The 27,252-nt window shown below is 44.8% G+C and overlaps 1 protein-coding gene across 2 annotated transcripts in view; it reads right to left on the reverse strand.

The window, feature by feature from the left end:
- Positions 1-1,459: 1,459 nt before the first annotated feature.
- Positions 1,460-27,252, reverse strand: part of SERAC1 (serine active site containing 1) — a 29,262-nt gene continuing 3,469 nt past the window's right edge. The window contains exons 4-17 of one of the 2 annotated variants that reach the window (XM_045188940.3): positions 24,907-25,043; positions 23,650-23,739; positions 20,972-21,103; positions 19,134-19,255; positions 18,037-18,165; positions 16,803-16,916; positions 14,935-15,097; positions 12,104-12,224; positions 10,701-10,842; positions 9,652-9,746; positions 8,356-8,453; positions 7,036-7,218; positions 5,896-6,039; positions 1,460-4,451 (exon numbers count right to left, since the gene is read on the reverse strand). In XM_045188940.3, the coding sequence (XP_045044875.2) occupies positions 4,315-4,451; positions 5,896-6,039; positions 7,036-7,218; positions 8,356-8,453; positions 9,652-9,746; positions 10,701-10,842; positions 12,104-12,224; positions 14,935-15,097; positions 16,803-16,916; positions 18,037-18,165; positions 19,134-19,255; positions 20,972-21,103; positions 23,650-23,739; positions 24,907-25,043 (1,807 nt within the window). In that variant the 3' untranslated portion in view covers positions 1,460-4,314. Of the gene's footprint in view, positions 4,452-5,895; positions 6,040-7,035; positions 7,219-8,355; positions 8,454-9,651; positions 9,747-10,700; positions 10,843-12,073; positions 12,225-14,934; positions 15,098-16,802; positions 16,917-18,036; positions 18,166-19,133; positions 19,256-20,971; positions 21,104-23,649; positions 23,740-24,906; positions 25,044-27,252 lie in introns of both variants that reach the window. The other variant, XM_024551999.4, reaches the window with a different exon arrangement.

Consider the following 27,252-nt stretch of genomic DNA (forward strand, 5'->3'; position numbering starts at 1 on the left):
TCCTCTTTCTTCGCTTTCCAAGACTCTCTGTGTTGGTTTCTGGGCATTAGATAAAACAGCCACTTCTCCCTGTCTTGACCTAGGTGGTCTCATATCTCACGCAGGAGATGAACCTTGTCATTCGGCCCACTGAACTTGGTCTTTCAAATCTCCACGGTTGTCCAAGCCACCTTCTTTGTTCTCAGCCGCTCCCAGCAGTTGAGGGTCCCCCAAGGCCCGGCAGTGCTCCAAGGGGGAGGATCTCTGTCAGCACCTCTGTGCAGGCTGCTTGGAAGCTGGATCCTCAGGCAGCAGCTTTGAAAGTACACAAACAGACCTCTTTCCCGGGAAGCCTGGGAGGTGTTTCTGCCTGCCTCCTCTGCAGAGCTGTTTGCTTGCTCAAGTCCTGTGAGACCCACAAACACAAGCCTCACTGGCCACGAGCGCCTGATCAAGGGGTGCATTCCCTGGGTAGCAGTCACAAAAGCTGGGGGCCCAGACAGACAGGCGTACAGGCTCCTTCCAGGGAGATGCCAGCGACTGGGAGTGGGCGAGAGGGAGAAGGCGGAGATGGCACCCCCGGGCCTCACCACTCTCCAGAGAGAACCACAGTCGCCCATGAGACGTGTGCTAAATCAGAAGCCTGGCCCTGAGAGGGGGCAGCTTTCACGGTGTATCAATAGGCCTCCTTCGGGGAAAGACTGGGAGATGGGCGTTTCTCTGCTGCCCTGCACTGGGCGTTGAAGAGACAGCCATGGCGAGTCCTTGCAAGGGCATTAAGAACTGTTCCTTTCTTTGCTGTACTCTTGTGGGTCTCAGGGACATAAGCCCTATTGGCTTGCAGAGCTTCATGGGTCCATCCTTGGGGCTGACATCCTAGGTGGGGTGCTCGATGTTGGGTTCAAAGCCTTCTTTCCTCAGGGAGAAACAGCTGTGTTTTCTCCCCATTGCATCTATCTGTGCCGGGGGTGGGTTCATGGCGAAAGGGTTATTCCTGTTCTAACCTGGGCGTTTTCTCGCTCGCTCAGTGTGCAGGAGTTGCTCAGCTGGTGTATGCACTTCTTTCGGAGGGACCTACTCCGTGTGTAGTGTCCACCGGGCGTCCATGGGAGCAGGTGAGTTCAGGAGCCCCTATGTCACTGTCTGTTTAGAATGTTTTAATCGAATCATCCCGAGGGTCCAAACAGTCAGAAACCTGAACGGCAGGTGTACGTACAACACAAACCATTCCGGCTTGGGGATGCATTCACACCCAGGCACCCACGATCCCCAGAATCAGTGCATACGTGACTTGCATTATAAATTAGCTTTACACTCCAGAAATGAAGTTGGGGTTAAACTACAAATCAAAGGCGCCAGAAGCTTACTGTGCCCGGGCCCTGGAACCAGGAGTTACCCCACAGCACTGTCTCTAGAGTCTTAAGGCCAAGCTGAAAGCAGATTAAGAACTGGAATTTTTACAAGAATGGCTTGTTTTAAAGTTGAAAATTGCTTAGATATGAAACTGACTTATGTCTTCTGCTCTATTAAGGTAATCGCAATAAAATGTCACTTTTCATAAAGCAAATTTCTACTAGATGCGAAGTGTTTAGCTGTGGGAAGTGTCCAACCTCCAACATAGGGCACAGTCAGCTGTAGTGAGTACTTTCAAGTATGACATTTATTGAATGTGTTTAAACTTTTTTTCATGGACATAATTTTTGTACAAAATGAATAATAACAAAATCATACAATGTATTTGACATTACAAAGGGATAAAAATTCAGAAAGGTATGCTTAAAACTCCAGTTTCAGGAATTAGAATTTGAGGGCCCGGCGAATTATGAATCAAGTTCCAAAGAAACAGACACACCGCTGTATGACTGTCCTGTTTTCTCAACAGGAAGTACATGCCAGTGCCCCCACCCCCCATCACCCTCGCTGCTGGATGCCTGCACCCTCCGCTGTATTCTGGCTGTTGGCGTAACCTTGGCTGAATGGCTGAGATACTTCGAGAAAGGTATCATGGCCCTCTGTCCCTTTCTGTAGTGACATTTAATTTAAACACTGGGGGAAGAGGACTCAGGCCCCTGGAAATCTGGGTTAACAGTGGAACCTAGTAGGCCCGGGGACACGTGATAAAGAAATGAATAGGCTGTAAAGAGGGATAACTGACTTGGCATTTTCATTCTAGCCTCAGTGGTTTGTCTTGGGACACCTATATTCTGTTTAAATGATCTTGTTTCAAAAAGAAGTGGCTTTTCACGTGAGGGGAAAGGCGATGTGAAGCCTCGTTTGAAGTTTTTTCCAGAAAGGATATTTACACAAAGCTCGTGAAACTCGGAGAACCATTTTATTGATGGTCTCATTTTAAAACTATTTCAAGTACATGTGTTTTCATACTTTGTGTCCTTAAACGTGTTTTTCAGGTAATGATTATTTTAAAAACACGATTGACTTACATCTCACAAAACTCATGTGCTGAACCTGTGTTCATTATAGCCATTTCATAGGCAGAATAAAAAGTGTTACGTGACTTGCCTGAAAAACTCTAGGAACTTAGTCCTGCATTGGATCTCCCCCCAGACTGTATTTTGAAGGCACAGCTGTGACAGCTGTATCGAGATTTTAAGGAATGGGGTTTCAGTCCATCACTTGTAAGCTGATGAACAGTGGTTTCAAGCAGGGCTCATCTGCCATGGCTCATAGAAGACAGAAAAAGAAAGTGACCCAGACACACCTGCCTCTTCTCCCCGTGTCACCCTGTCAGCCCGCACGCATTGGCGTCAGCTGAGCATCGTGTTCCCTGCCTCTGCTTAACAACGCAAGTGAAGTGGCTAAGTCACTTGTGAGGCTGCTGCAGGACTAAACCAATCAGATGCTGGTGGGGTGTCCTGGTGACCCCAGTTTACCTCCAGACTCTGCACTCGCGTCAGCTTTGACTGTCCCATTCTACAAACGCCCGTCACCTTCCAAGTGGTAAGCGTAAGATTAACATGACCCGGCAATTCCACGCCTAGTGTATACGCAAGAGAACGGAAAACACACATCCACACCAAAATAGGCACGTGAATGTAGGAGCAGCAGAATAGCCGAAAAATTGGGAAGACCTAAGTGTCCATCACCTGATGCCTAGATGAATAAATGGGGCCTGGCCCTGTGACGGAATGTTACTGGGACACGGAGAGCAATGGAGTACTGACGCACGCTACAGTGTGGGTGACCCCCGAAAACACTGCTGAGAGAAAGGCCAGGCACAGAAAGGCACATATTGTATGACTCCCTTTACACGAAATGTCCAAAATTGGCAAATCCATAGAGACAAGGTAGACTGGCGTTTGCCAGGGCTCGGGGAAGAAGTGGTAAGGAGTGATGGCCGATGATTATGGGGCTACTTGGGGGATGACAAAAAGTCCTGAAACTAGACCGTGGTGATTATTGCACAGCTCTGTAAATATACTAAAAAAATCAATGAACTCTAAAGTGTGAATTTTCTGGTAGGGGAATTATATCTCAATAATGCTGTCATTTAAAAAAGAGTTATCGACATGATTTCCTCTTCTCACATGCTGGGAGTCAAATGAGCAAGAAAGAAAGGTATATTTTATTTAGCCTAAAGAGAATCTGAGAAACTTGATACTAAGTATTGCTGATATATGCAATGGTTTAGAATAGTTTCATTTCACACTGATCACTAATAGATTAGCTACTTTATCTGAGAAAAACTGTAAGTATAGGGAGTTAAAGTCTGGAAAGACTCTAAGCTGGATTTTTTAAAAAATTTGTTCTAAAAAAAAATTGTTCTCAGCAATAAGAAAATAAAAACTCACGAGGAGCTGACCCACGGATGCCAGCAGGTCTGACGAAGTTGCCGCGTCGGACAAAGGTTTACACTCACATGCTTGTAAAAATTACAGCACGTGGAAACCTAGAACCAAAACACAGCCTTGTATGTTCTAGCTCATCCCCCTCCCCATTCTGGGTTTTCTCCAAATGGCACTGTCTGTAAGCTAACGAGCGCTCTCCCTGCAAGAAGCTATCACTGCTCCTCCAGCATAAGTCAGAGGCAGTCACAGGTGACAAAAGTCATCCTCTGTCCAGGGCAGCTTGCATACCAGGGACAGCACTGCAGAGCACAGCCTGGCACACACGGACTTCCCTGAAATCTAGACAGTCCCGTCTGGCCCTCGGTTCTCCGGCCGCCAGCCCTGTGTCTGAGCTTCACAGAGTGTCCGCTTGCCCGCCACGCACTCCAGGCCACACGGATGCGGGCTGACTAGTCTGCACGGTCGCCTAGAGACAGTGAGCACACCGAGTTTCCTGCACTGTGTTCGCGGGAAAAATGGAGGACAACCGTCAGTTTTCAAGGTCTTTAGCTAGAGTTTCACGGATGAATTGTAAGGTTCGCTGGTACAAAAAAGCATCCTTTTTATCTGGCTTACAGATGTTCAGATGGTTAACATCCACAGGAATCAGCTCTCCAATGCCTAAATCTGAAGAAAACAGAAATGTCAGTAATGTCTAAGGAAAGACTTCCCCCATCAACATCGAAAGAGGCCAGGTTTGCAGTTCTAAATGTGGATTTGGTTGTGATATGGGGCTCTTAAAGGAACTGGAAGGTTCACATTTGATTAATCATGCCAGAATGGGTTCTTAGCAGGTATAATTGTCATTTATGCGTTTCATAAATTCTTCATATGCCTTCTTGCCTACTTCCTAATTCAACAGTGAACAGAGCCTGAGCTCGACCATCTTCCCAACCAGTATATACTTGCAGGTTATTGCTAGATTATTCCACACTTCTTGTGACCACCCCTTTTCCTAGAGTTTGTATTATAAACTCGATAATGAGCTCCCCGCCCTGATAAAAAACTGGGAACGTCTCACGGGGGATCCATTCCATCTATGACTCGGTGCTCCAGGTGTTCGGTGAGCCCCCCACAGCCCGCTTGGATGGGAGGACCAGAGGCGCTCACGAGGCCAGCAGGAGGCAGGCCTCCGGGGACAGAGAAGGGGGCGAGGACAGAGTTCTGACGAGGCCGTGTCACGACAGCTGCGCCATGGTATTCCCAGTGCTAACTTTGCTTTGGCTCTAAGCTTCCGAAGTCCTTTTTTTTTGGCTGCTTTTTTAGACACCCAGCAGCTGTCCCTTGACCTCTTTCAAGTTCTTCAACTACCGAATAGTAACACGGCATTTTACTTGGAGGTCAACCATCATTAGGTTTCTCTAGACTATGTGGCCTTTTTTACTTTATTTAGATACTATAATAATGAAGTTAGGACAAAACTTGTTATGCAAACCGAAGAACCGTCTGGCAAGTGCTCCATTTTCACACTCTCCCTGGCTGCAGGGAGCTCTGAGAGCTCCCAGGACAGCCCCTAACCCAGCCTCGGAGGGGATCAGAAAAGGGTCTGACACGCCAGAGTCGTTCCAGGGAGTGACAGGTCGGGCTTACCTACCACGCACAGGGTAACAGAGGAGGATGTAAAGAGAGGGAAGATTTGGGCCCTACTCCCAAAGAGCCTGTGATACAGTACAGGATGCTACAGGGGCAGGTACTGTTCACTCCCCCAACTTCAGGACTATGGAGAGCCCATACTGATGCCTCCATCCCTTCAGCTGATCTGTTTTAAGGTCTCTGCACACGCTCTCAGTCCAGCTGATAGAGGGCTCTGCATTCTTTCTTAATGTGACAGAGCTCACGGTTGACAGCTAATTTAGAGTTAGCCAATTAACCTTTGCCATCAGATCAATTAAATGAAGGGAGGAGAGGGGTAATACCAAGGTAATATGTTTGCAGAGAAATTTTAATCTATGGCTGAAAAGAACAACAGAATTAGAATCTACATCTTCCTAAAACTGAGAAACTAAATATAAAAGTAGTTGCTTATAATTGAATGCTAGGCACCACCAACTACAGCCAACAGAGGGCGTACCCGCTGACTCCACAGGCACCACTTGGAGTTTGATCATGCTACCAATGGAGGTTGGTAGAGTTTCGACGAAATTTAGCACCTGGAAGTTCTTGTGTTTAGCAAACTTCAGAAAGTCGTCCTGTAGTGCTTTAAGTGCAGGAGAATCTGGAAAAGTATCGAGAACAAGACTGTGACAAGTTCTGTTCATCCAATTTATATAACAAGTTAAACTAACCTTCCAAATTTAGAGAGAAAATTAGGTTCTAATTCAAGAAGGGGGCTAATGTAATTTGTCTCCTTCCTAAGAAGCCCTTAAGATGAGAGTCGAGGGCTCAAACCCACGCAGAGGCAGCGTCAGGGGGAGGGTTCCCCCATCACTGGCTGGCAGGAAGCAGTCTGCAGGCAGTCCGGCCGGTGGGACTCAGGTCCCCCAGTGTGCTGGCCGGCACGCACACCCACCTCAAAGTACAGCCTCCCGTCACCAAAGCCTGTCCAAATCACAGAGTGCCCAACCCTTTCTGTCCCTCGGCCTCAGCTAGGACAGGGCCACCAAGAAGCACCAGGTAGAGAGGGCAGCCGGCAAGCTAAAAGAGACAGACCCAAGGGGCAAACAGAAAACAAACCTGGGCAGTGAAGAGACACAGAAGAACTTAAAAAGAATCCACCACTTTGTATCTTTAGAATGATTTCAAAAGATAATATATCAAAGACGAAGAAAGAGCTTATGGAAAATAAAATTTGCAAAAATTAAGATTCAACAAAAGGTTTTCAACAGAAGATAGTCAAGTAACTCTCTATAAAGGTGAAAGAAAATATGAATAAAATGACTTCTGGCATATTAAGGCTCAAGCCAAGGGCTCCAAATTCTGATCAACAGGTATGCCAGAAAAAAGAAAATGCATGTAATTAAAACAAATAATAGTTAATATGGCGAAAATCTTCAAAGCTTACGCATACTTTAACAGTCAATGATTTTCCAAACTCAAGGAAAAAAGCTATTAATTGGTCATTTGAAATTATACTTACAGCAAATTATTATATAACTTTTTAAATTTTAAATATTTGACATAGTATTAAAATTGTTATATTTGAACAAATAATGACTGAAGACAAAAAGGGAAGGTATCAAAAATCAAACCCAATCCGAAAACTCTCCATTACCCTTGCTGAGCTCTTTGACTTCCAACGAGGGAAAGAGGAGGTAGCGGACGTTCACGGAGTACTCCGCCAGATGGGACCCGTGATGAGGGACGCTGTAGAAGATGATCCCTCGGGTGTTGTTTATAACTGGACTCATTTCCGGCTTCTGAGAGGCTTCCAACAGCATCTTTTTGACAAGAAGACCTAGCCACAGGGAAGGAAGAAGAACAACTCATAAGCTTCCCTCCACTATTCTTAAAACCCCAAAAAGGCAAAACAAGAAACACAGAACAAGAGCTGCTGTCTTTAAAAAGTTTACGCAATAATTGTCTGTAGTCCAGTAAACAGGGTCTTAAAAAACCAGCACTGGGAGTTCTCTGGTCCCTTAGATCAGACAGAAGCTTCCCCGCAGACAGGCAGCATTCTAGAAACCCCTTTGTGGGGCAGGGTGCCTGTCGTGGCTGCACCGTCCCACAGAAGGCGTTCCCGAACTGCTAGCGGGGTGTCCGCCAAAGACGCAGAAATGCAGCCGCCAGCCCCCCTCCATCCCCCCCCACAGCAGCCCACTAACGGCCCCTCCCTTAGGAGGGCACTAACATTCTAAAAACACACAGGCCCATAAAGCCGATCCTCCGTGCAAAACAAGTTTCCATAGGAAAATGCACCTAGAAGGGCACCTCTGTCTCCTCCCACCAGGCTTGGAGCCAGTGGTGAAACATGGAGGTCACACAGACGGTGACACTGCATGTCTGAGGACACCAAAGGCGACATCTACCTTCCTCTCGGCAGGACGCCAGGCCTCAGTGGGCAGTCCTGAGCGTTTCACAAGTAAACCAGGCAGTGGCCGCAGAAGTGGGTTGGGGAGAGGGCTGGGAGGAGCAGGGGTCCCTTAGCCGGCAGGCGCTGGGAGCCAGAGCGGACAGCAGCAGGGCCAAGGGAAGTGGGCACACAGGGGCTGGGGCTGTGGGCACTCGAGCACTGCTGGGCTCTGCGGTGGTTGCGGTGCAGGGAAGAAGGGGAGCCCTGGGACCAGGCAGGAGTCATTACAGGCCGGCTTGCAGAAGCCAGGGACTGTGTCTGGTGTTTGTTCGTTATCACCACATGAAAGCATTAAGCTGTCAAACTCACATCCCTTTTCTATGGTTTGTTACTAGTTGTCCACTTCTAGAAACAGAAATAGCACGGAAGGAGAATCATTCGAAAACTCCTACCCGTAGCCAAAAAGATTTACCTAGGGGAACAAGGGTCACTCTAAGTAAGACAGGTGCGGGGAGTTAGGTTAGCCTGAACGGCTGGCAGCCCCCTCGCAATGCGCACATTGCAGACATGAGACGGACTCACCTCCCATGCTGTGTGACACCCAAATCATCGGCCTGTCCCCAACACCGGCAGCTCTGAGCTTCCTAAGAAGTTCTTTGCTCCTGAACGCAATGGACTTTCTGAGCAAAATGAAAACAGGCATGATAGGAGGCTGCTGACGTCCCACACATTTTGCCATCCAATTTTTAAAGCAAGAACTTCTGTTTACTGGACCAATGCTACGTGCTGCGTTTGGAGTCAGGAATACCACCCACCCCTACTCTGCTCCCTTTCGGCAACTGCTCGCTCCCTTTCTAACTTAGTCACACTCGCCCAAGTGGGAACACCTCAGCTCCGAACAGGCCATTTATTTACTAAACAAGCACGTTGGAGCATCTACCGCGGGTCTGGCAGTTTTCACAGGTCAAAGGCAAACCTCACACCAACTGCCTGCACCACTTGGGGCGTGTGTCCTTTCTCCTTACGTGGCCTGACACCACGGCCTTGCCTCCTTTGCGGTTCGCCCACATGAAGGCGGCTGCATGCTGCTGAGTCATTGCTTGTATCAGTATTTATGCTGAAAATACAACATTGGTTTGCTACTAGAAATACCAGAACGCTATTACAATCACAGAATTCAAAGTAAGTAATTTTCAAAAAGGGAACTTGAAAACTATCTGGTCCAGTAGTTTCAAACTATTTACCCGTAGAATCCTTTCTTCAAAATAAGGCCTGCCATGGTTCCTCAGGGTGAAACAGGGAAGGGGCCCTGGGGTCTGGTCTGCTGGCCCTCACACCCTTCCTCCTGCCCCTAGGTGGGGCCACCCAAAGTCCCCAGCGGTTCAGGCTCCCTCAACTTGCAGACCAAGCTCCCAGGCAAGTTCAGTGACTTGTCTGGGGCCTCACAGTGAGTCAGAGGTGCAAGTGGCCATCGTCTAGGCCCTGGCCCAGAAGTCCAGTACCCTCCTGCATATACAATTGCACACGTGACATACACACGACCTAAGGAGCCTGTATGACTCAGCATTGTTTTCTTTGCTTCGTTAGCCAGTATGACTGAACACAAAGCCAAAAGGGCCGTGTTTACTTCCAGGAGTAAAGGAGCCTTTGTTAGAGGGCCCGCGGTCCTCACTATTCTAACAGTTCTAAGTGGGCCACGTTAGGCGCCCGCTGTCTACACTCTGTCTAAGCCTTATTTCATTAACTTATTTGTAGTTAACTCCTTGCAGAAGAAACAGGAGGTCAGAAAACCCTGTCTGTGACACCCAAGCCCCCTCCGCCCCGGAGGGCCCGCGTGTGGCCTGGGCCCTTGCCCTTCCCGAGCTGCCCCTCCGTTACCTCTCCATAGGGCACCGCGCTCTCCAGTCGCTGAGGCTGGTGTCGTACTCCACAGATATGATTCGGAGAGCAGGGCAGTCTCCTGCCAACCACGACTGCGAAATAAAGAGTGCAAAAGGATGCATGAACTTCCCCTGCCCAGTGACTTCCTGGTAACTGAAATTCGTGACCGAAGGACTCTTGCAATGCTGGTGACTAAAGAGCGCACTGGAGCAAGGTGTGAAGGTGCCAAGAAAACCAACTCCAGCGTCCTGTCCTTCCCTGTCTCTGGGTACCAGGTGGTGTCAATGTTGACAGCACAAGGCCAATGCAGGTATCAAAAGAACATTCTCAGTTTAGTCTGCAATAGCCAAAAGCAGGGCCTGTGTCTGAGTCCCGATCAGATTGGCTTTTAACAGCATTTACTAGAAAAATATGATCTCAAAACAGTGCGGCCTGACGGTTAGAGATTCGCCCTGAGAACTCGGGAGATTCAAGTCCAGATCCCCGTCCGTCCCTGTTCTCTGTGGACCTGGGGTCTGTCGCCGTCCCCATGCTTCGGTATCGTCAGAGAGAGCAAACGGTTCTTGGTGCCTTATGAGCCTCTGGGAAGGTGGGTGAGCAGCAGTAGGACGAAGCCCTGGACACAACGTCCATGTGTCTATCCCTTCAGTTTCCACTAAGTGCTAGACAAATCCCATTCAGCGAATTCCTCTCAGGGTTAGGGCTCTTCAGAGAAATAACGCCCACGAAACCCAAAGTAGAATTGCTTCTTTAAGGTCTTCCTATTTGTATAATTATTAAAATCACAGAACTAGCCACCTATCATGAGTGACATATATTATTATATTTTTAATGGGGTAAGTGATGACTGGCCCTCCCCCTGTGTCTGTCTTTTTGTTTGGAATACTCTCAGAGTCACAGGCTGCACCCCAACGTACGCAACGTGGGGAGACGAGCCCAGATGCTTGTGTGACACACCACAGGTGTCCCTAAGGGAGAGGAGAGCTGCACGGGAAGCCCCCCGGGAAGGAGAGAAAAGCATGTCACGGGCATCCGCGTGCCCTTACCTGGGGCCAGCACGTTGTGTACCTGCTCTCATCCTCCGAAACCTTTTCCACCAGACCCTCGTCACTGTCCTGCTGGCGCCACGTTTTGAACGCTGCTCCCATAAGGCCGTGAATAAAAAGGACATCTGCTTTAATGGGCTGACTACCAGGGAAAGAGTTTTAAAAAGAAGCAGAATAAACACATTATTGTTTTGGCAAGAATCTACACAGCACTCTCTGCGGATGGTGCTTAGCAGGTTTATATGACATGAAATAAAAACTAAGGCAAGCTTTGGGACTGGAGGTTTGCTGCAAGACCCCACACGGAGTTTTGGCACAGATACACACGGAGCGTGCTCTCTGCTCTGTAAAAACGGAGGCGGGGCAGCCCAGTGGACCAACCAGAGCCAACCACCACAAGCTACGACTGATCAGTGAGGTGACAGATGCCAGATGACCCTCCAAAGAATTCCATGGGAATGTCCCACAAATCAGTGAAAGTATTTTTTTTTTATAAAAGACTATGCTAGTGTCAGTGTCATTTCAAAGTCAGTGTGCATAAAAGAGATTTTAAAAAATTTATCAAGGATGATGTTTATCAGAAATAGAGCAAATGACATTTCCAAGTAACAGTCTTCGGATATGATATTGTAAAAACGTAGGTAGTATGTTACTTGCATCTATTTATAGGGCACACACAATTACGCAACACACAAATACCATAGTATTTTGTTTGGAATTAAGTAGGCAATCAGTTTTTCAAATTAAAAAAGTTTTTGCTGTTTTTTGAGGTAATAAAGTGCCTGACAGAAATCCAAGAAATATATAACTTTCTCGTTGTGGTCCTTTCTGCAGTTTCCGTCTCAGCAATGGCACAGCTGGAAACAGTGACCGGAAATAATCCTGAGGAGGAGTGGGAGTCAAACTTATCGGAACTTACTCCCTCGAGTTCCTGCTTTTAAACCCGGCCCACACTCTCGCCAGGCCCTGGAGGTCTCGGCCGAGGCTAGTTCGGTTGCCTGCATGTAAGTCATGATGTCCTGTCTTCTCCCATCCAGACTGACCTCTACAGTCCAAATCAGGTATTACATCTACGTGGAAAATGCCGTGGCACAAGGAAATACGCACACGGAGTGTGAGTGCGACACGTGGTAAAAGGTAAACGCAACCCTGCTGAACATAAGCCCTGATGTAAAATAACCTGATGCCTCAGCTACTTCCGTGCTCCCGTGCCAGCCTGCTGTTCTTCGGGGGTGATTACGGATAAACTGCTTCAGTAAATAAGGTGTGTGGCTCATCTGTAAGGAATTTAACTTCTCTAAATTACTTAGAAATAATTAAAACATTAAGCCTGCCAGGCGTCCCTCCCACGGGGACAGGGGCTGTCGTCCCACCTTGTGCGACACTGGGGGTGGAGCACGTACACGCCATCCTGGTACTTCTCCCGCACCGTGTCTCGGTCCAGGTTCGCCAGGGTCCTGGCGGCATTCGAGGCCACCATGACGTGCGGGGACTTCACTGCCTCTGCTAGGATGGAGACCCAGCCTGGGGGAGAAAACACACCTCCTCAGTGCCAGCTAGAGTCCGTCTCAGCTGCCTGACAGCTTTCAGGCCGAAGGCGGCGGCCAAAGGGCAAACGGCAGTGTCTGCCTACACGGAGACACTCCGCCACTCCACCTGCACTCTTCCCGAAGGGCCTCTGGGTCCCCTGCCACGACGCTGTGGTCCCCACCAGGTCCCACTCGGGTCTGAAGCAGGTAGGAAGGGTTCAAAAGGCATTTTCTTTATTTAGAAAATCTAACAGAAGTTGCAAATACTAGAGATGAGGTCTCATAAATGGTAAGAAAAATCATATTTTGCTTTCAGCAAGAATTATGAAACTCGGTGGGTTAGTACCAGTTATTTCATCCTGATTGGCAGTCACATCCGCAGCCTTTAACGCATATGGGGAAATTGGTTTTTAATAATGAGCTTGCTAAATAGATAAAAATCTTGTAAAACCTGGAATTCAAGGAGGGAAAAAGTTTTTTAAAGGGAGACAAAGCAGTACGATTTCACTTATTTTGTATGTTTTTGTTTTTTACGTCGTCTTACTTTGTGCTTGGATGGATGTACTTATGTATGAAAGTGCGTGGATGTACATGTGTATGAAAGTGCGTGGATGTGCGTGTGTATGAAAGTGCATGGATGTGCGTGTGTATGAAAGTGCGTGGATGTGCGTGTGTATGAAAGTGCGTGGGCGCATATATACACTCCCCACAAGGGTCTGGAGAGAGGCACCCAACGGTGTCAGGAGGGAGCTGGGGTTGGAGAGGGCCCTACAAAAAGGTGGGTTTAATGTCATCCGTGTTCTCTGAAGTATGCACCCGCATGCATTATTTATATAATTTGAAATAAAACAGAATATGGGCCTTGAGATCAGAGAGACTTGGGCTCAAATTTCTGTCTCCCGCCTACTTGCTGTGGAACCTCAGTCAAGTCACTTGGCTCCTCTGAGCTGGAAGATTCTAAAAAAGTAGTTGGCACGGAACACGCTACTGCGATGATGGATGGCCAGTATTTAATAGTCCAAGAGAAGTTTCAGGCCCAGGAACTCTGTAACACCAATGTTCACAACTGTACAATCAGGAAATTCCGCCTCAAAATCTGTTAAAGAATGCTTTGTAATAAGAAGAATGTTTAAAAATTCTACCTGTAGAGATATACAAGTACATTGTTGGTACGTGCAGAAATATGAAATATGACTTGATTTTTAATGGAGTCACAAGACTCCGAGAGGCCAGAGAAAGCAGGGCCCAGGCCATCCCTGTGACAGAGAGTTCTCACAATGTCTGAGAGGGTTCTTCACCTCTTACAAAACAGCAAATGTCCCTTGGAAACTTGTGTCTTCCTTCAGTATTTAGTGTTTTTAAATTATGTAGCCTCTTAGTACATGTAAACTGAAAACAAAACAAAAAAAGAAATAGCACTCAACAGGGGAAGTCCCACCTGAGCACTCCCATCATCCCCATTCCATCTACAGCAAAATGTAACTGAAATGAGAAAAAAGGTTAAAACCAGTGACAAAAGTTTCCACCTCAGGCGTCTACAGCCTGGCCAGGGAGCTCTGTTGGTGAGAGCGTCCGTCGTCTCGGTGTGCCGAGACCGTGGGTTCAGTCGTGGTCAGGGCATGCGTGGGAGCCAACCAGGGACACACACAAGTGCCAAGGCAAATCAGTGTTTCTCTCCCTTTCCCCACCCGCTAAAATCAATAAATTTAAAAAAATTTTAAAGAATCTATAAAAATAGAACAAAAAAACTCACAGTACAGGGGGCCAAATATATGGTGACAGAAGATGAGTTGACACTAGGTGGTGGGCACAGAACACAACATACGGACTGTGCATCACAGAGACGCACACCTGAAGCATGTATGACCCTATTAGCCAACGTCACCCACTACCTTTAAATCTTAATAAAACACAGTAAGTGGTCCTTCAGAGTTTGCTGATCCCTCTTCTGCTAACCGAGACACTCTTAAGTGTGAATTTATGTAAATTAATATGTAGAAAGAACAATGGATATGCAGCTGACCCTTGAACAACGGGCTGGTTGGGGGCACTGACCCTCGCCTGCCCCACACAGTCGAAAATCCGTGTATAACTGTAGACTCCTCAAAAACTTAAGTTGTCCCTCAGTATCTGCACGGTTCCAGGACCCCCTGCAGATGCCGACATCCACGGACGCTCAAGTCCCCTGTACGAAACGGGGTAGGTCAGTGCATACGGTTAGCCCTCTTTATCCGTGGACCCCCAACGGTGGATCCTAAGCAGTACAGGTATTTACTGAAAAACACCCATGTGTAAGTGGACCCACGCACTTCAAACCCGTGTTGTTGAAGGGTCAAATACATGTGTGCATATATGTATGTATGTATGTATATTTGTATATACCACCTAGCTTTTTCTACTGAAAAAGCAAAGAATGAAGACACCCCAGGAGCAATAAGTACACCTAGTGCCCAGATCTTGGTCTCTGATAATCACTGATATCAAAGATATCAACATTTAGATGGTCATCAGCAGAAACTGCTCTCCTGTGACTATCCGCACACCGATTATCTTAGGTGTGGTTATCCACATGTCTAAAGCAGTTCCTTGCTGAAACAATATGCTCTAAGCAAAGGCTTCAGTCTGCAAAATTAATGTATCATGGTGGATGGAGGTAGGAGCACAAAAGACTGGATCCAGAACACTCAGCGTACGGGAGTTGTTACCTGAGCGAACTATAGTTGGATGAAGATGTTCATTCAAAGCCATATTGCCGACGATTCGCATGATATTCCTCTGCACGTTAGGGTAGTCCTTGTGGAGGCGGTACAGCCTCTGCAGCAGTTGCAAGCCTCCATAGGCTTCAATTTTGTCACAGTGTGTGGATATCTGGCGCAGTAAATCAATGAAAGCTCACTTAATGTTGTATAAATTCCCTCACCAGGTGACACAGCATGCTGATGGGCAGCCAGGTAGCAGAGACCCTGAGAGACCAACCACCCAGCCTCGCCTCTCCGCTTACTTAATACACGAATCCCTATCTACATGGGGAGTGCTTCAAAATCACTGGAAAAAATGTGTCATCTCCCCAGGACGCCTGGAATGCTTCTTCTTAAAGTTACTCTGTTTGGCGTGGGGTTGGACATAACTGGACAGTGTCATTATTACAGAACTGTTTCAATTTCTAGGGACACTCTGGTTGGCTCAGACTGGGTCTCTACCCTTGAGAAACCTGATAACAGGGCCCCGTCCAAGTGGTGGGTCCCACAGAGATAAGCAACATCTGCCCCACACAAACTCCCAGCTACTGGGGCCGGCCTAAACGTAGGAGTCAGAAGGCTTTTTAAAAGAGAAAGATCAAGAAAAAAATAGAAGAAGAGATATGAATTTTTAGTGGCTAAAAGAGGTAAAAGAAAGCCAAAGGAAATGTGTACACTAAGGTAAGGTGACAGAATTGACCGAGTCCTTATGTCTGCCAAGGTCACTGGCATGGCCTTGCCTCTTCCTAAAACTGGCATCACTAGTTGTACTCACTGACGTGACACCATGTCACTCACGTATGTGAGACAATGATCATTCTCTACATTTTCATTACATTTCATCACCTTTTACATGCATTTAAAAGTACGCCTTTTAGATACCCAGTGAGGTATGTCATAACTTGAGAGGGTTCTGGGAAGGTAGTTGTCCCATTCCATGCTCTGTATTTTGTACTGAAGATGCACCTACTGCTTCAGAAACTGGACGCAGATCACAGAAACTTAAGCCAGTTGTCAGACGTTCCCTTCTGAGTCCAGCACTAACTCTGCCTTGTCCTCGACTCCTAATTCCACAGGTGGGAGTAACACGACCAGAAAGCACCGTGCTTCTGAGCCGTGTCTAATGGTCCCCAAAATTAAACGGGAGAGTTTGGAATGTCTAGGAGGACGCTTCTCACCACATGGGAACCTCTTGCAGCAGCCTCACTGGGGACGCCTGGTACAAACGTCAGCTCCTGGGCCCCACCCCACATCTGTTCATTCAGACTGCTACAGGTGAGCGGGAAACGGCATTTTTAACTTGCTTCCTGAGTGATTTCTATGCACTAATGTTTGAACACCACAAAATCTGTTACTTTTTTCTTTCTTTAAATCAAACTGATCATAATAGAAAAGTTGCCATAATACCAAGAAATCTGAAAATCACTGGTATGTGCTATGGTTAAAATTTGGTCATTCAAATATTTTCTACTTTGACACATCTTTAACAGGTGTTTTCATGGAGATTAACTACCCGACAACATTACTTGTAAAAGTGATCTGAGAAAGGTAGAAGACAGCGTAACTCAAAGATAAATGCTGTATTTAGACAATGCTTTGCTTTCTTCGTGTGCAATTAAGATTACATCCATTTTTAGAAAAACTCTGTGAGATGAAATTCATGCATTGGTGCTAAATCATTTTTATCAATCTGAGCAATCGAATGGGGGGGAAAGCAGAAATTGAAAATAACACAAAAGCTTCTTTTATACTAAATGAGGATGATTTCCCTTGAATAAACATGCATACACATAATTTTGTGATGAAAATAAAACACGTCTGAAAGTGTAAGTTACCTCAGAATGTCTTACTAAGGCTTCTAAACAGAACATTTCCACTGTCGCTGAAGGAACCTCTCCAAAGCTCTCGGCATAGGGCAGTCCATTTCCTCCGAAACACCATAAGCCACCCTGAAAGTGAGATAATTAAAACTTTTACTTAAAAAAAAATGACTAAGCCCTGGCTGGTGTGGACCAGTGGACTGAGAGCCAGCCTGCAGACCAACAGGTTGCTGGTTCGACTCCCAGTCAGAGCACAGGCCTGGGTTGCGGGCCGGGTCCCCGGTAGAGGGCGTGTGAGAGGCAACCGATCAATGTTCTCTTACACATCAGTGTTTCTCTCCCTCTTTCTCTCCCTCCTTCCCCTCTCTCTAAAAAGTAAATAAAATCTTTTTTGTTGGACAAAAAACATCTCTGTGCTATAAAGGACTATACACAGTATTATAAAGGACTAATGCGTAGGACTCTAAAGTTATGGGAACTTTAATTATGCAAACCGTGGCTTACTAGGATAGAAAACACAGAATTATCCCCAGAAGAGAACAATCTCTGAGTCTTTCTAATTTTTTCCCCTTTGTACCTGAAAGTACAAAGTATTAACACACAATTCCTTACCATGTAAGAAAAGCTGGGGCTGATCATAATGTCCCAGACTATGGGACAGACTATGCTAGCCGGGTCTACTTAAAGTCTATTAATCAAGATGATAAAAAAGGGAAAAGCATTATTGAAAAAAATTAAAGGCAATGATGACAGGGGTCATAGAGTTTTTAATCCTTCCCAAACTGAAATTCAATTCCATATGGGAGAAAAGAAGAAAAAGGAAAATTTTATGAAACACAATAGTGAGGAATAGCCCTGATAGATATTCAAAACATGGAAGGATAAAGTGGGGAAAGAAAATTTCAACTTTACCACAGATTAAGGGCTAATGTCACTAATATGCCATGATCTCCTACAAATCAGTGAGAAAAATACCAACAATGCTATGGAAAATGAGCAACTGTCATAAAAGAAAGTTCTTAGGAAAAGAAATACAATGCCTCTAAAATACATGAAATGATGCCTAACATTGCTCATAATGAGAGGCATGCCTGGCAAAACTGCACCAGGAAAGGACATTTATTCACCTGTCTCCCCGTAATTCTGAGCCCTGGCCCCGGCAGGCACACACCAGGAACAGGTTACTCAGTCCCTGTGGCCCTGGCACAGTGCCTCGGAAATATGTACAGGGACGAACGGGGGAGCTGACCTTCTGCGCCGCCAGGCTCTGACTGCTTTCGCTCAGAGCCAAAGACGTAAAGTACCGGATACACTCATCCAGATCGGTTTGGGGTAAAGAAGCCAGCAGGCATCTGAGTTCTTCCTCAATGGAAGAATCCTGAAATAAAAGGAAAATAAATTCTTCATAACTAAGCTCAACAACTGAACACAACAAAAAGTACCGAAAGAATCTAAGCCAAAAAACCAAACAACAAACAAAAAAAAGAACGCAGAGATAAATTAGTGCTTTTTAGCCTCAAAAACAGTCACCAACCTAGATAAACAGAGGATTATTTAGTTTTGAATTCTCTACTTTTCGTGTCTGCTACCTCAATCTGGAAGACTTGTTGCAAAGTATAACCACATTTTCACCTCATAGGCTACTTCACGTCTGGACTCAAAGTGAGTTACTGTCTGATCTTCCCTAGTAACTTACAACCGGCATACCTCTTTTTCTATTTTTCACACACTGATAGCAACTTTGCACATTTTCACTTTCTAGTCTAGGAAAGGTACTCAAGAAGCATGCTCAAACATCTGCATTACTGATTAAAAATTGGCATCTCTATGTACTAATGCGCTAACAACTGTGTACTGGTTCTCCAGCTGTGTCTTGGACCTCAGGAGACATTCAGCACTATCTGGAAACATTTGCGTTGTCACACTTTTGGATTGCTACTGGAATCTAATGAAAAGAGGCCGGGAATGCTGTTAAACACCCTACAACGCACAGGACACCCTCCAACAAAAATATTATTTGGCCAAAAATGTCAATAGTGTTGAAGTTATGAAAAACCAATCTAAAAGCAACCTTCGATCAAGGGACCAACTCATGGATGCTGATATGCTATGAAGTTACCCTCTGGTGTAAGAGACCCCTAGAACCGAAAATGGAAAATGATGCAAGAGAAATAGCATTCCTGAGGAATCAAGAACTTTACGTGAAAACTACAATTTCAGGTTAACCTCATTTACCTGCTTGTGAAAAGTAGCCAACAAACTGCTTTTTGAGTGTTTATCCTGCACCCAAAGGGAAGACTATATATTAACCATTTTCTCACTCATTGGATTATTTTATTTACTTACTTCTTTTAAAGATGGTAAAGGAGGCGGAGGGAGAAAGAAGCGAAGATCACTGTCTCTGCTTCGTGCCAAGCCGATGAGCGTTCTCAGGTCGCAGGCCTGGGCGACCATCCGATACTGGTAATCTGCGGTGAGAGTCTGTGTCACTGCCAGCTGCCTTCGAGTTGTTTCGGGCGTTACGTGGACAGACTACTCGAAAGCAATCTAATTTTTATATTACAAGTTCGTGTTCCCCAAGTATTTTTCAAAACTGCACCGACAATAAGCTGCACACGCAGCATTTCCATATCTGATCTCTCAATTCTCCTCACCGCACATCTGATATCTGGGTACATCAGGGTCTGACTAACACTTTGGAAAAGAGGAACCTCAAATGTGAAAATAGATAGGTCAGAACCAACTTAACTTCTCTTTAAAAATGAATCTAGCGTTCAAAAGCTGTCTCGATCGCTACCCCAAAACCCTGCGATCGCATCCAGGTCCGTGGTCCCTGGTAGCAGGAGGCGGCCCTCGATCCCACTGCCCACAGACAGCCGGGGGTTCCTGATGGCAGTGCTTCGCCTTAGCCTGCAAGATCGCGGCTCCGCCCTTCACGCACCGCTGCAAAGTGAGTGTTTGTGTTCCCCCGGGCAGGATGTTGAAACCTCACCCCCAATGTCCTGGTTATTTGGAGGAACGGCCTCTGGGGGTGATTATGTCATGATGGGATTAGTGCTCTTATAAAAGAGACCCAGAGAGCTGCTCTGTCCCTTCTGGCAGGTGAGGAAACAAAAAAGATGGCCAGCTATGAACCTGGACGCAGGTCCCACCAGACACCAACTCTGCTGCCCCTGATCTAGGACTTCCGGCCTCCGGAACTGTAAAAAAGACATTTCTGTTGTTTATAAGCCCCCCAGTCTATGATGCTTTGTTATAGTGGCCCAAACGGACTGAGAGATGTTATCAAAACAAAATTCCAACCACTGCAGCAGACACTCTTTTTAATAGTGGCAGTCCACAACCTGGGTGAGCTCTTCAGGATAAATGGGGAACTTTTCAAAATGCATATGCCAGGGCTCCAACCCTGATTTTTCTGCTACAGTGAGTCCGAATTGGAGTCCTAGAAGGCAGATTTTGAAAAAGATTTTTTTTCTAAGTTTGCATGAACATGAATTAAGTTTACATTTACTTTATAAAGTGTAATTACAGCCACCAATCAATCAACTAGTTAACTTGTGTGAGGCAGAGATCTTATTCTGAGGCTTAACTTCCTTTGAGAATCTTATTATTTTCTGTGTACTCACTTTTATGACACGAGCTACCCACGAAGTGTACGTTAGTCTCTGTACTAGAATCAGAGCAGACCTGAGCTCTAGGCTCACGTATTTTTACTGTAAAACTTGTGAGCTTTAAATACAATGATTTTAAATACCCCTTAAAATGACATATACACACAAATTAGATACATTTGACTAATTATTAGTATCAGAGCCAACTGTCAAGTGAAAGCAAATATAATTTTGTGGCAGCAAGCAATTAAAATATATTTTATTACCTAAGAACCAAAAAAAAAGTAAACACAACATGAGGCCCTAACTGTCAGAGTGAGGAGTTTCTGGAATCAAACAGAACTCTGTTCTGGTACCAAGTCACACAAATAAACCTACCGCAGTCTGGACTGCTTCTTATCAAGCACGTCTGGTTTCCTGGCCAGAGGTTTCACTGGAGTTTCCTTTTTAATTTCTGGAAATATTTTCAACATGTCTAAATTGCCTGAATTTTTCCCTTCTCTGAAACCTCATTCCCTTCTCGTTTCTACTGCAAACGGAGAGCTGGGAGTGCCACACGTTCAGGGTCATTACCGTGCCAGTGGTGGGCCTCCGACATTTCCTGCACGGCCTGCCATCGGGCTGATGGATCGTCCGACTTACTCCTCCGCAGGAGCAGCCACGAGGCACACTCATGATCCTCTACGTCCACTGTACTGAAAGTGTCTTTGCCAAGAGAAAGAAAAAGACAGCATGAGCAATGTGAACGGTTAGAAACAACATTTTTATCTTCCCATGGCTTCAATGTAGTCATTTGTAAATATCTGAAATCTAAAATAGGAGAGTTAAATCTATTTCCAGGTATTGATAATAACTAATGCATTTATTCTCAGTTCTGTCATACTATTTTTTAACTTTATTTTTATTGTTGACACTATTATATTTGTCCCCATGTTCCCCCCTTGCCCACCTCCGCCCATCTCCTGCACCACTCCCTCTGGCTGTTACCACACTGCTGTCCGAGTCTACAGGTCAGGCGTCTGTGTCCTTGGCTACGGCCTCCACATTCTTTCACCCAGTCCCCTCCCCACTCCCCTCTGACAGCTGTCAGTCTGGTCCCTGTGGCCACGCCTCTGGTTCTCTTTTGTTTGTCAGTTTATTTTGTTCATTAGATTCCACATGTGGGTGAGACCATATCTGTCTTTCTCTGACTGGCTTATTTCACTTAGTATAATACTCTCCAGGTCCGTCCCTGCTGTCGCAAAAGGTAAGATTTCCTTCTCTTTACGGCCACGTGTGTAATTCCACTGTGTAAATGTACCAGAGCTTTTTTATCCACTGTTGGCACTTTTATTACTGTTAGCATTTGGGCTGTTGCCAGATTTTGGCTATTGTAAATACTGCAATGAACATAGGGGTGCATATATTCTTTCAAATTAGTGTTTCAGGATTCTTAACGTATATGTCCAGAAGTGGGGTCGCTGGTGATAAGGCAGTTCCATTTCTAGTTTTTTGAGGAAACTCCATACTGTTTTCCACAGTGGCTGCACCAGTCTGCATTCCCACCAACAGTGCACTAAGGTTCCCTTTCTCCACATCCTCACAGACACTCGTTGATTTGTTGATGCCATTCTGGCAGGTGTGAGGTGGTATCTCATTTTGGTTTTAATTTGCATTTCTCTCATGATTAGTGACATTGAGCATTTTTTCATGTCTGTTGGCCACCTGTATGTCCTTTTTGAAGAAATGTCTGTTCAGGTCCTCTGCCCATTTTTTAAATTAAGCCTGTTTGTCTTCCTGGTGTTGGGTTGTGTAAGTTCTTTATACATTTGGGAAATGAACCCCCTGTCAGATGTGTCATTGGCAAATATGTTCTCCTATACAGTAGGTTCCCTTTTCATTTTGTTGATGGTTTCTTCTGCTGTGCAGAAGCTTTTACGTTTGATGTAGTCCCATTTGTTTATTTTTTTTCCTTTGTTTCCCTTGCCCTAGGAGATACATCAGCAAAAATATTGCTATGAGAGATGTCTGAGATTTTACTGCCTGTGTTTTGTTCTAGGATTTTTACGGTTTTGAGTCTTACATTTAAGTCATTTATCCATTTTGGGTTTATTCTTATGTATGGTGTATCATATTACTTTTTATATTTAATGGGTGTATCATCTATGTGCTTTTGTTTTATAGACTATGTTGCTTTCACTATACTATGTGGTCTTTTTCATTTTCCCTAAGAAACTTTTCACTTTAAAAAATATCAAACATATAGAAGAACTGAAAGAATAATACATCAACATCCATATGCCTACCACAGCCAGATACAATAACTTATTTTGCCACATTTATTCAGTCTATATGCATGTCTATGTATTTTTTTCTCAACTATGTGAAAGGAAGTTGCAGACCTATGGCTTTTACCCTGCCACAGTTCACACTAACTCTCCTAAAAATAAGCCTGCATTCTCCTATGTATAATCACAGTGCCTGCCTAGCTGGTGAGGCTCAGTGGATTGAGTGCCGGCCTGTGAACAGACAGACTGCAGGTTCAATTCCCAGTCAGGGCATATGCCTGAGTTGTGGGCCAGGTCCCCAGTTGGGGACATGTGAGAGACAACGTATAGGCACACCAATGTTTCTCTCTGTCTCTTTCTCCCTCCCTTCCTCTCTCTAAAAATAAAATATTTTTTAAAAAATCACAATGCCATTGTAACACCAGAGAACTCTAACATTCTCCAAAATCATCTAAAATCCAGTCTAACTCCATATCCAAATTCCTCCAATTGTCCCCAAAATATATTTAGAGTTGTTTTATAAAACCAGAATTTAAGTCTCTTCAGTCTTTTAATTCTAGAAAGGTTTCCCACCTTTTCATCTTCATGATTTCAACTTTTTAAAGAGATCTGGTCAGCTCTTATATAGCTAGCTCCACACCGCAGGGCTGCTGGTTGTGGAATCCACGTTTCTGATGCAATATTCTCATTATGAGAAAGCACGGAGGAGATTCCCAAGCAGATTTTAAATTCTGAAGAGGGTACACTTAGTCTTAATATTTATTTACAAATATCTAACAATAATATATCCTCAAAGATGGAAGGAAAAAACTGCCCAAGGATTCAAGCCTTAAAATTAAATATAGCCCAAAGGAATTATGTTACTCAGGTTTTCACCGCGATAATAAATGTCAGCACATGAGATGGAAAAATATCTAGGGCGGACCGTCAAACTCGACTTTCAGAATACTGACCGGGTCCCCCAGGGACGCACTCGATACTTACCAGCAAACGGACCCCGTAATATCTTGGCTGAGGTCGCCAGTACATTTCTCACTGCTTTGTGAAGCTCTTTTCTTGCCTGGTAAATGAGTCCTAAAGTGATGACAAAGTTAAATGACACTAAGTATATACTCGTAATGCCAGCTCCAGTATTTCAAAGAGAAATGTAAACTAAAATCCGTGACATTTCAAAGAGAAAATACAGAATAGCATATTTCTGATTCTGTCGTCACTGTCCAAGCAGCTGGAACCACTGTGGATCACAGAGCTCTGAACCCCAAAACAAGACTGCTCTCCAAGCCGGGGAACGGCAGAAACACACACAAAAGCACCGATGCTAATGAAAACCCTCAAGTATAACACAGTATCAGCTACTTTCAGGAAGATTTCCCCTAAACATGGCCCCTTTCAAACTAAAATTTGGAGCTCTCGAACTGAGATTAAGCCTCACTCTACAGATGAATTATAAATGTGAACATTGTCATTGAAGTAGCCCCACCATAAAAGCATGCTGAAACACCGGGAGGAGGAGTAACACTACACCCGAGCAGCGTGTCAGTGCAGAGCAGCGCCCCCGCCCCACGCAGGGGTCACGATGCCCCAGCAGGCAAGGTCACTGCGGCTGAGGATGCAGGAGCCCACAGCTGCGAGTAGGGTGTGGTGACTCACTGCAACACCCACGTCTGGATGGAAAGATACTCCTCTGCGCTGAACCTTCCTGTTCACCCAGCGGCCGTCTGATTACTAACTGGGTTTCCATGTGACCTAACCAGGGCGAAGAGGAATGTCCTGACCAGTAAAGCCAGGTTTTCTAGTCTTTATGGCAGATCTTTTCCCGCTGTAATTAAGTTTGTATTCATATTTATAAGCCCATCCCATCAGTCTAGTGTCCATAATGAACAAATCCCTTAAATCAGAGGTAAGTATCTCTGAGTTAAGTGACAAAATCAGCTTTTTATGTTGGCCAAACTGAGGGCCAGCCTCTGAACTGACGGTCCCCACTAAGCTGTGGGACTTCAAGTCTGGACTTAAATTGCTGGTAGCTTTCACTTCACTTAGTTACAGAACAGCAAGCTTGGGTTAAGTATGGAAGTCAAAAATTTGGTCTTCAATGAACTCTTCAAGAACTTGGTTCTCATAAGGGATTCTTAAAGTTAACGGGATGAATATTATTAATACTGTGTTTTAAATTCTCATTTTAAAATTAAATAACTAGCTCCCATTTTTCACAATGATGAGATGACTTTATCATCAACTTACCATAATTTTCTCTTTTATCTAAAGAAACTGTGGGCACATATATATATGACTTCATTTTTTCTCTTTCTACCACTTGAGAATCTAATGTCAAAGACTTCTTCAGGGCCAGCACTTCATATGTGAGAAATAAAGAGCCTCTTAAAAAGAAACAAAAAAAATCATTAAAAATAGATGATATAAATGTAACACAAGGGTTACTCTTTTATTAAGCTTTAAATAGTTAACTTTTTTATTAAGAAACATAATATATGTACAGTAATGTGCATATACCATGTATTACACAATCATAAGAAAAATGTACATATAAAGGTACACACACATTTCAGTTAACAAATAATAGCAGCTACATTACCATATCCAGGCAAAAAAACCCCAACAGAACTTGAACAGTAAGTACCCAGAAGCCCACACTTCAACTGGGAGTCCCTTCCTGACCCTGACGCACTCTCTCACCTCTGCAGCTGACCTTTATCTTGACTGCCATTACAGTAATGCCCTTGCTTTTCTTTACATTGGGTCGGCCCAAAAGTTCATTGTTTTTTCCATACGTTGGCTCCAGTAGTGAGCGCTTAATTCTCTTTAACTTCATTCGAAACAATTTTGTAAGACTGTACTGTGACAGCTGTCATATCAGTGTGCATTTTTAAGAATCAAAATTGGTGAATTTCTGTATAGCCATTTTAATATTGAAGATATTAAGAAAATCAGAAAATAAGCTATATTTTTGGCAGGTTATGCTTTATCCTTTCAAGACAGGTAAAAATGCAGCTGGAACACAAAGATTTGTGCAGTGTATGAAGAAGGTGCTGTGACTGATCGAATGTGTCAAAGGTATAGACCAGTTGAAGTTGATAGCAATCAAATCGAGACATTAACTGAGAACAGTTAACATTATACCACACAGGAGACAGCTGTCATACTCAAAATATCCAAATCTATAAAGTTATTGGTGAAAATGAAAAACGTTTTTTATTTTATGGAATAAACTAAACGGACTTTTTGGCCATCCCAATAGTTTACCATCTACACCCGCATCCGTAAACGACGTTGTGTCTGCCTGCGGAGGTCGCAGGAGTGGAGTCACACGGTATACGTTCTTTTGTTCAGCCCTCTGTCTGAGACTCATCCACCCCACTGCATGTATCTGAAGCTCATGCACGAACACCTTTGTAAGCCTGTGAGTCATCCATTGTACGAATACACCCCAACTTCTTTGTGCACTCCACCACACACGGGTGTTTAGGGGGTTTCTAGTCCGAGTCTATTACAAACAACACTGTTACACGTCACACCCATCTGCACACACGTGTCTATGTTCCTCTAGGGTATGTATCTAGAAGCAGAATTACAGACTTTCTGGCAGCTTATATATTGTTCAACTTTACTAGATAATGCCAAACTGTTTTTTCAAAAAGAGTAGCCAATTTGGACTCCCATCACCAACATAAGGAAGTTGCTCCTCTCCTAATAGAGTTACACCTAAAGTCCATTTTAAATGTAACATACAGTGTTGTTTGTTGCATACCCCCAAATGCAGGTGTTTTCTCCCTGAACCAGACTGACCCACACACTCCCTCAATCCAGACACAAAGGCTGCCCTCTGTCTGGATTCAGAGCTTAGTGACGTCAGCTGTGCTAAGACTTCCCTGGAGCATCCTCCCCTGAAGCAGAAGCAGGTAAGGCAGAAAGGCCAGACACTGGCCAGCACCAGAGGAGTGGAGAGAAGGCTTGAGAGAATTCTCTTCTCTCTTGGGGACCCGCCTGAGCAGCCAAGGGGAGCAAACGTGCTCAGTACTTTCATCGTGCTTTCCGTGCAAGACAAAATTTCTTTACTAAAAATGATGTGATTAATTTCCACACTATTCCTGAATATAACTGTGCTACAGACAAAGAAACTTCTTTACAAAAAAGAGTACTTCTGCCTGGAATAAGTCAAAGGGAAAAATCATCTAAATAGGTTTTGCCTGACCTTACAATATCATGGAGAAATGTATGTATTTGGATAACACATATCTCCTTCATCATTTTAGCATCTCAGAGTTGACTTCATATTTATACTAGTAGAAGAGTATCATTAACAAAACACTACAGCAGTCTCAGACGCGCAGTAAACACATACAGGGTCCAGCAGAAGGAACGCCACTGAGAGCGGTTGGTAGGGGACGCGAACGTCTCGCATGAGACGGACAGCAGTTTGAACATTTCACCTAAAATGTCACAGGGTGTGCTTGAGCAAGATGTTATGTTACAGAAGGACATGCTTATGATTTTGTAACAGAAGATTTTTATGTAATAATAAAGGGGCGTTATTTGTGCCAGAACCTGTATATGTATCACACCCTCCTC

This window comes from Desmodus rotundus, chromosome 11, assembly GCF_022682495.2.
Source record: "Desmodus rotundus isolate HL8 chromosome 11, HLdesRot8A.1, whole genome shotgun sequence".
NCBI lineage: Eukaryota > Metazoa > Chordata > Mammalia > Chiroptera > Phyllostomidae > Desmodus > Desmodus rotundus.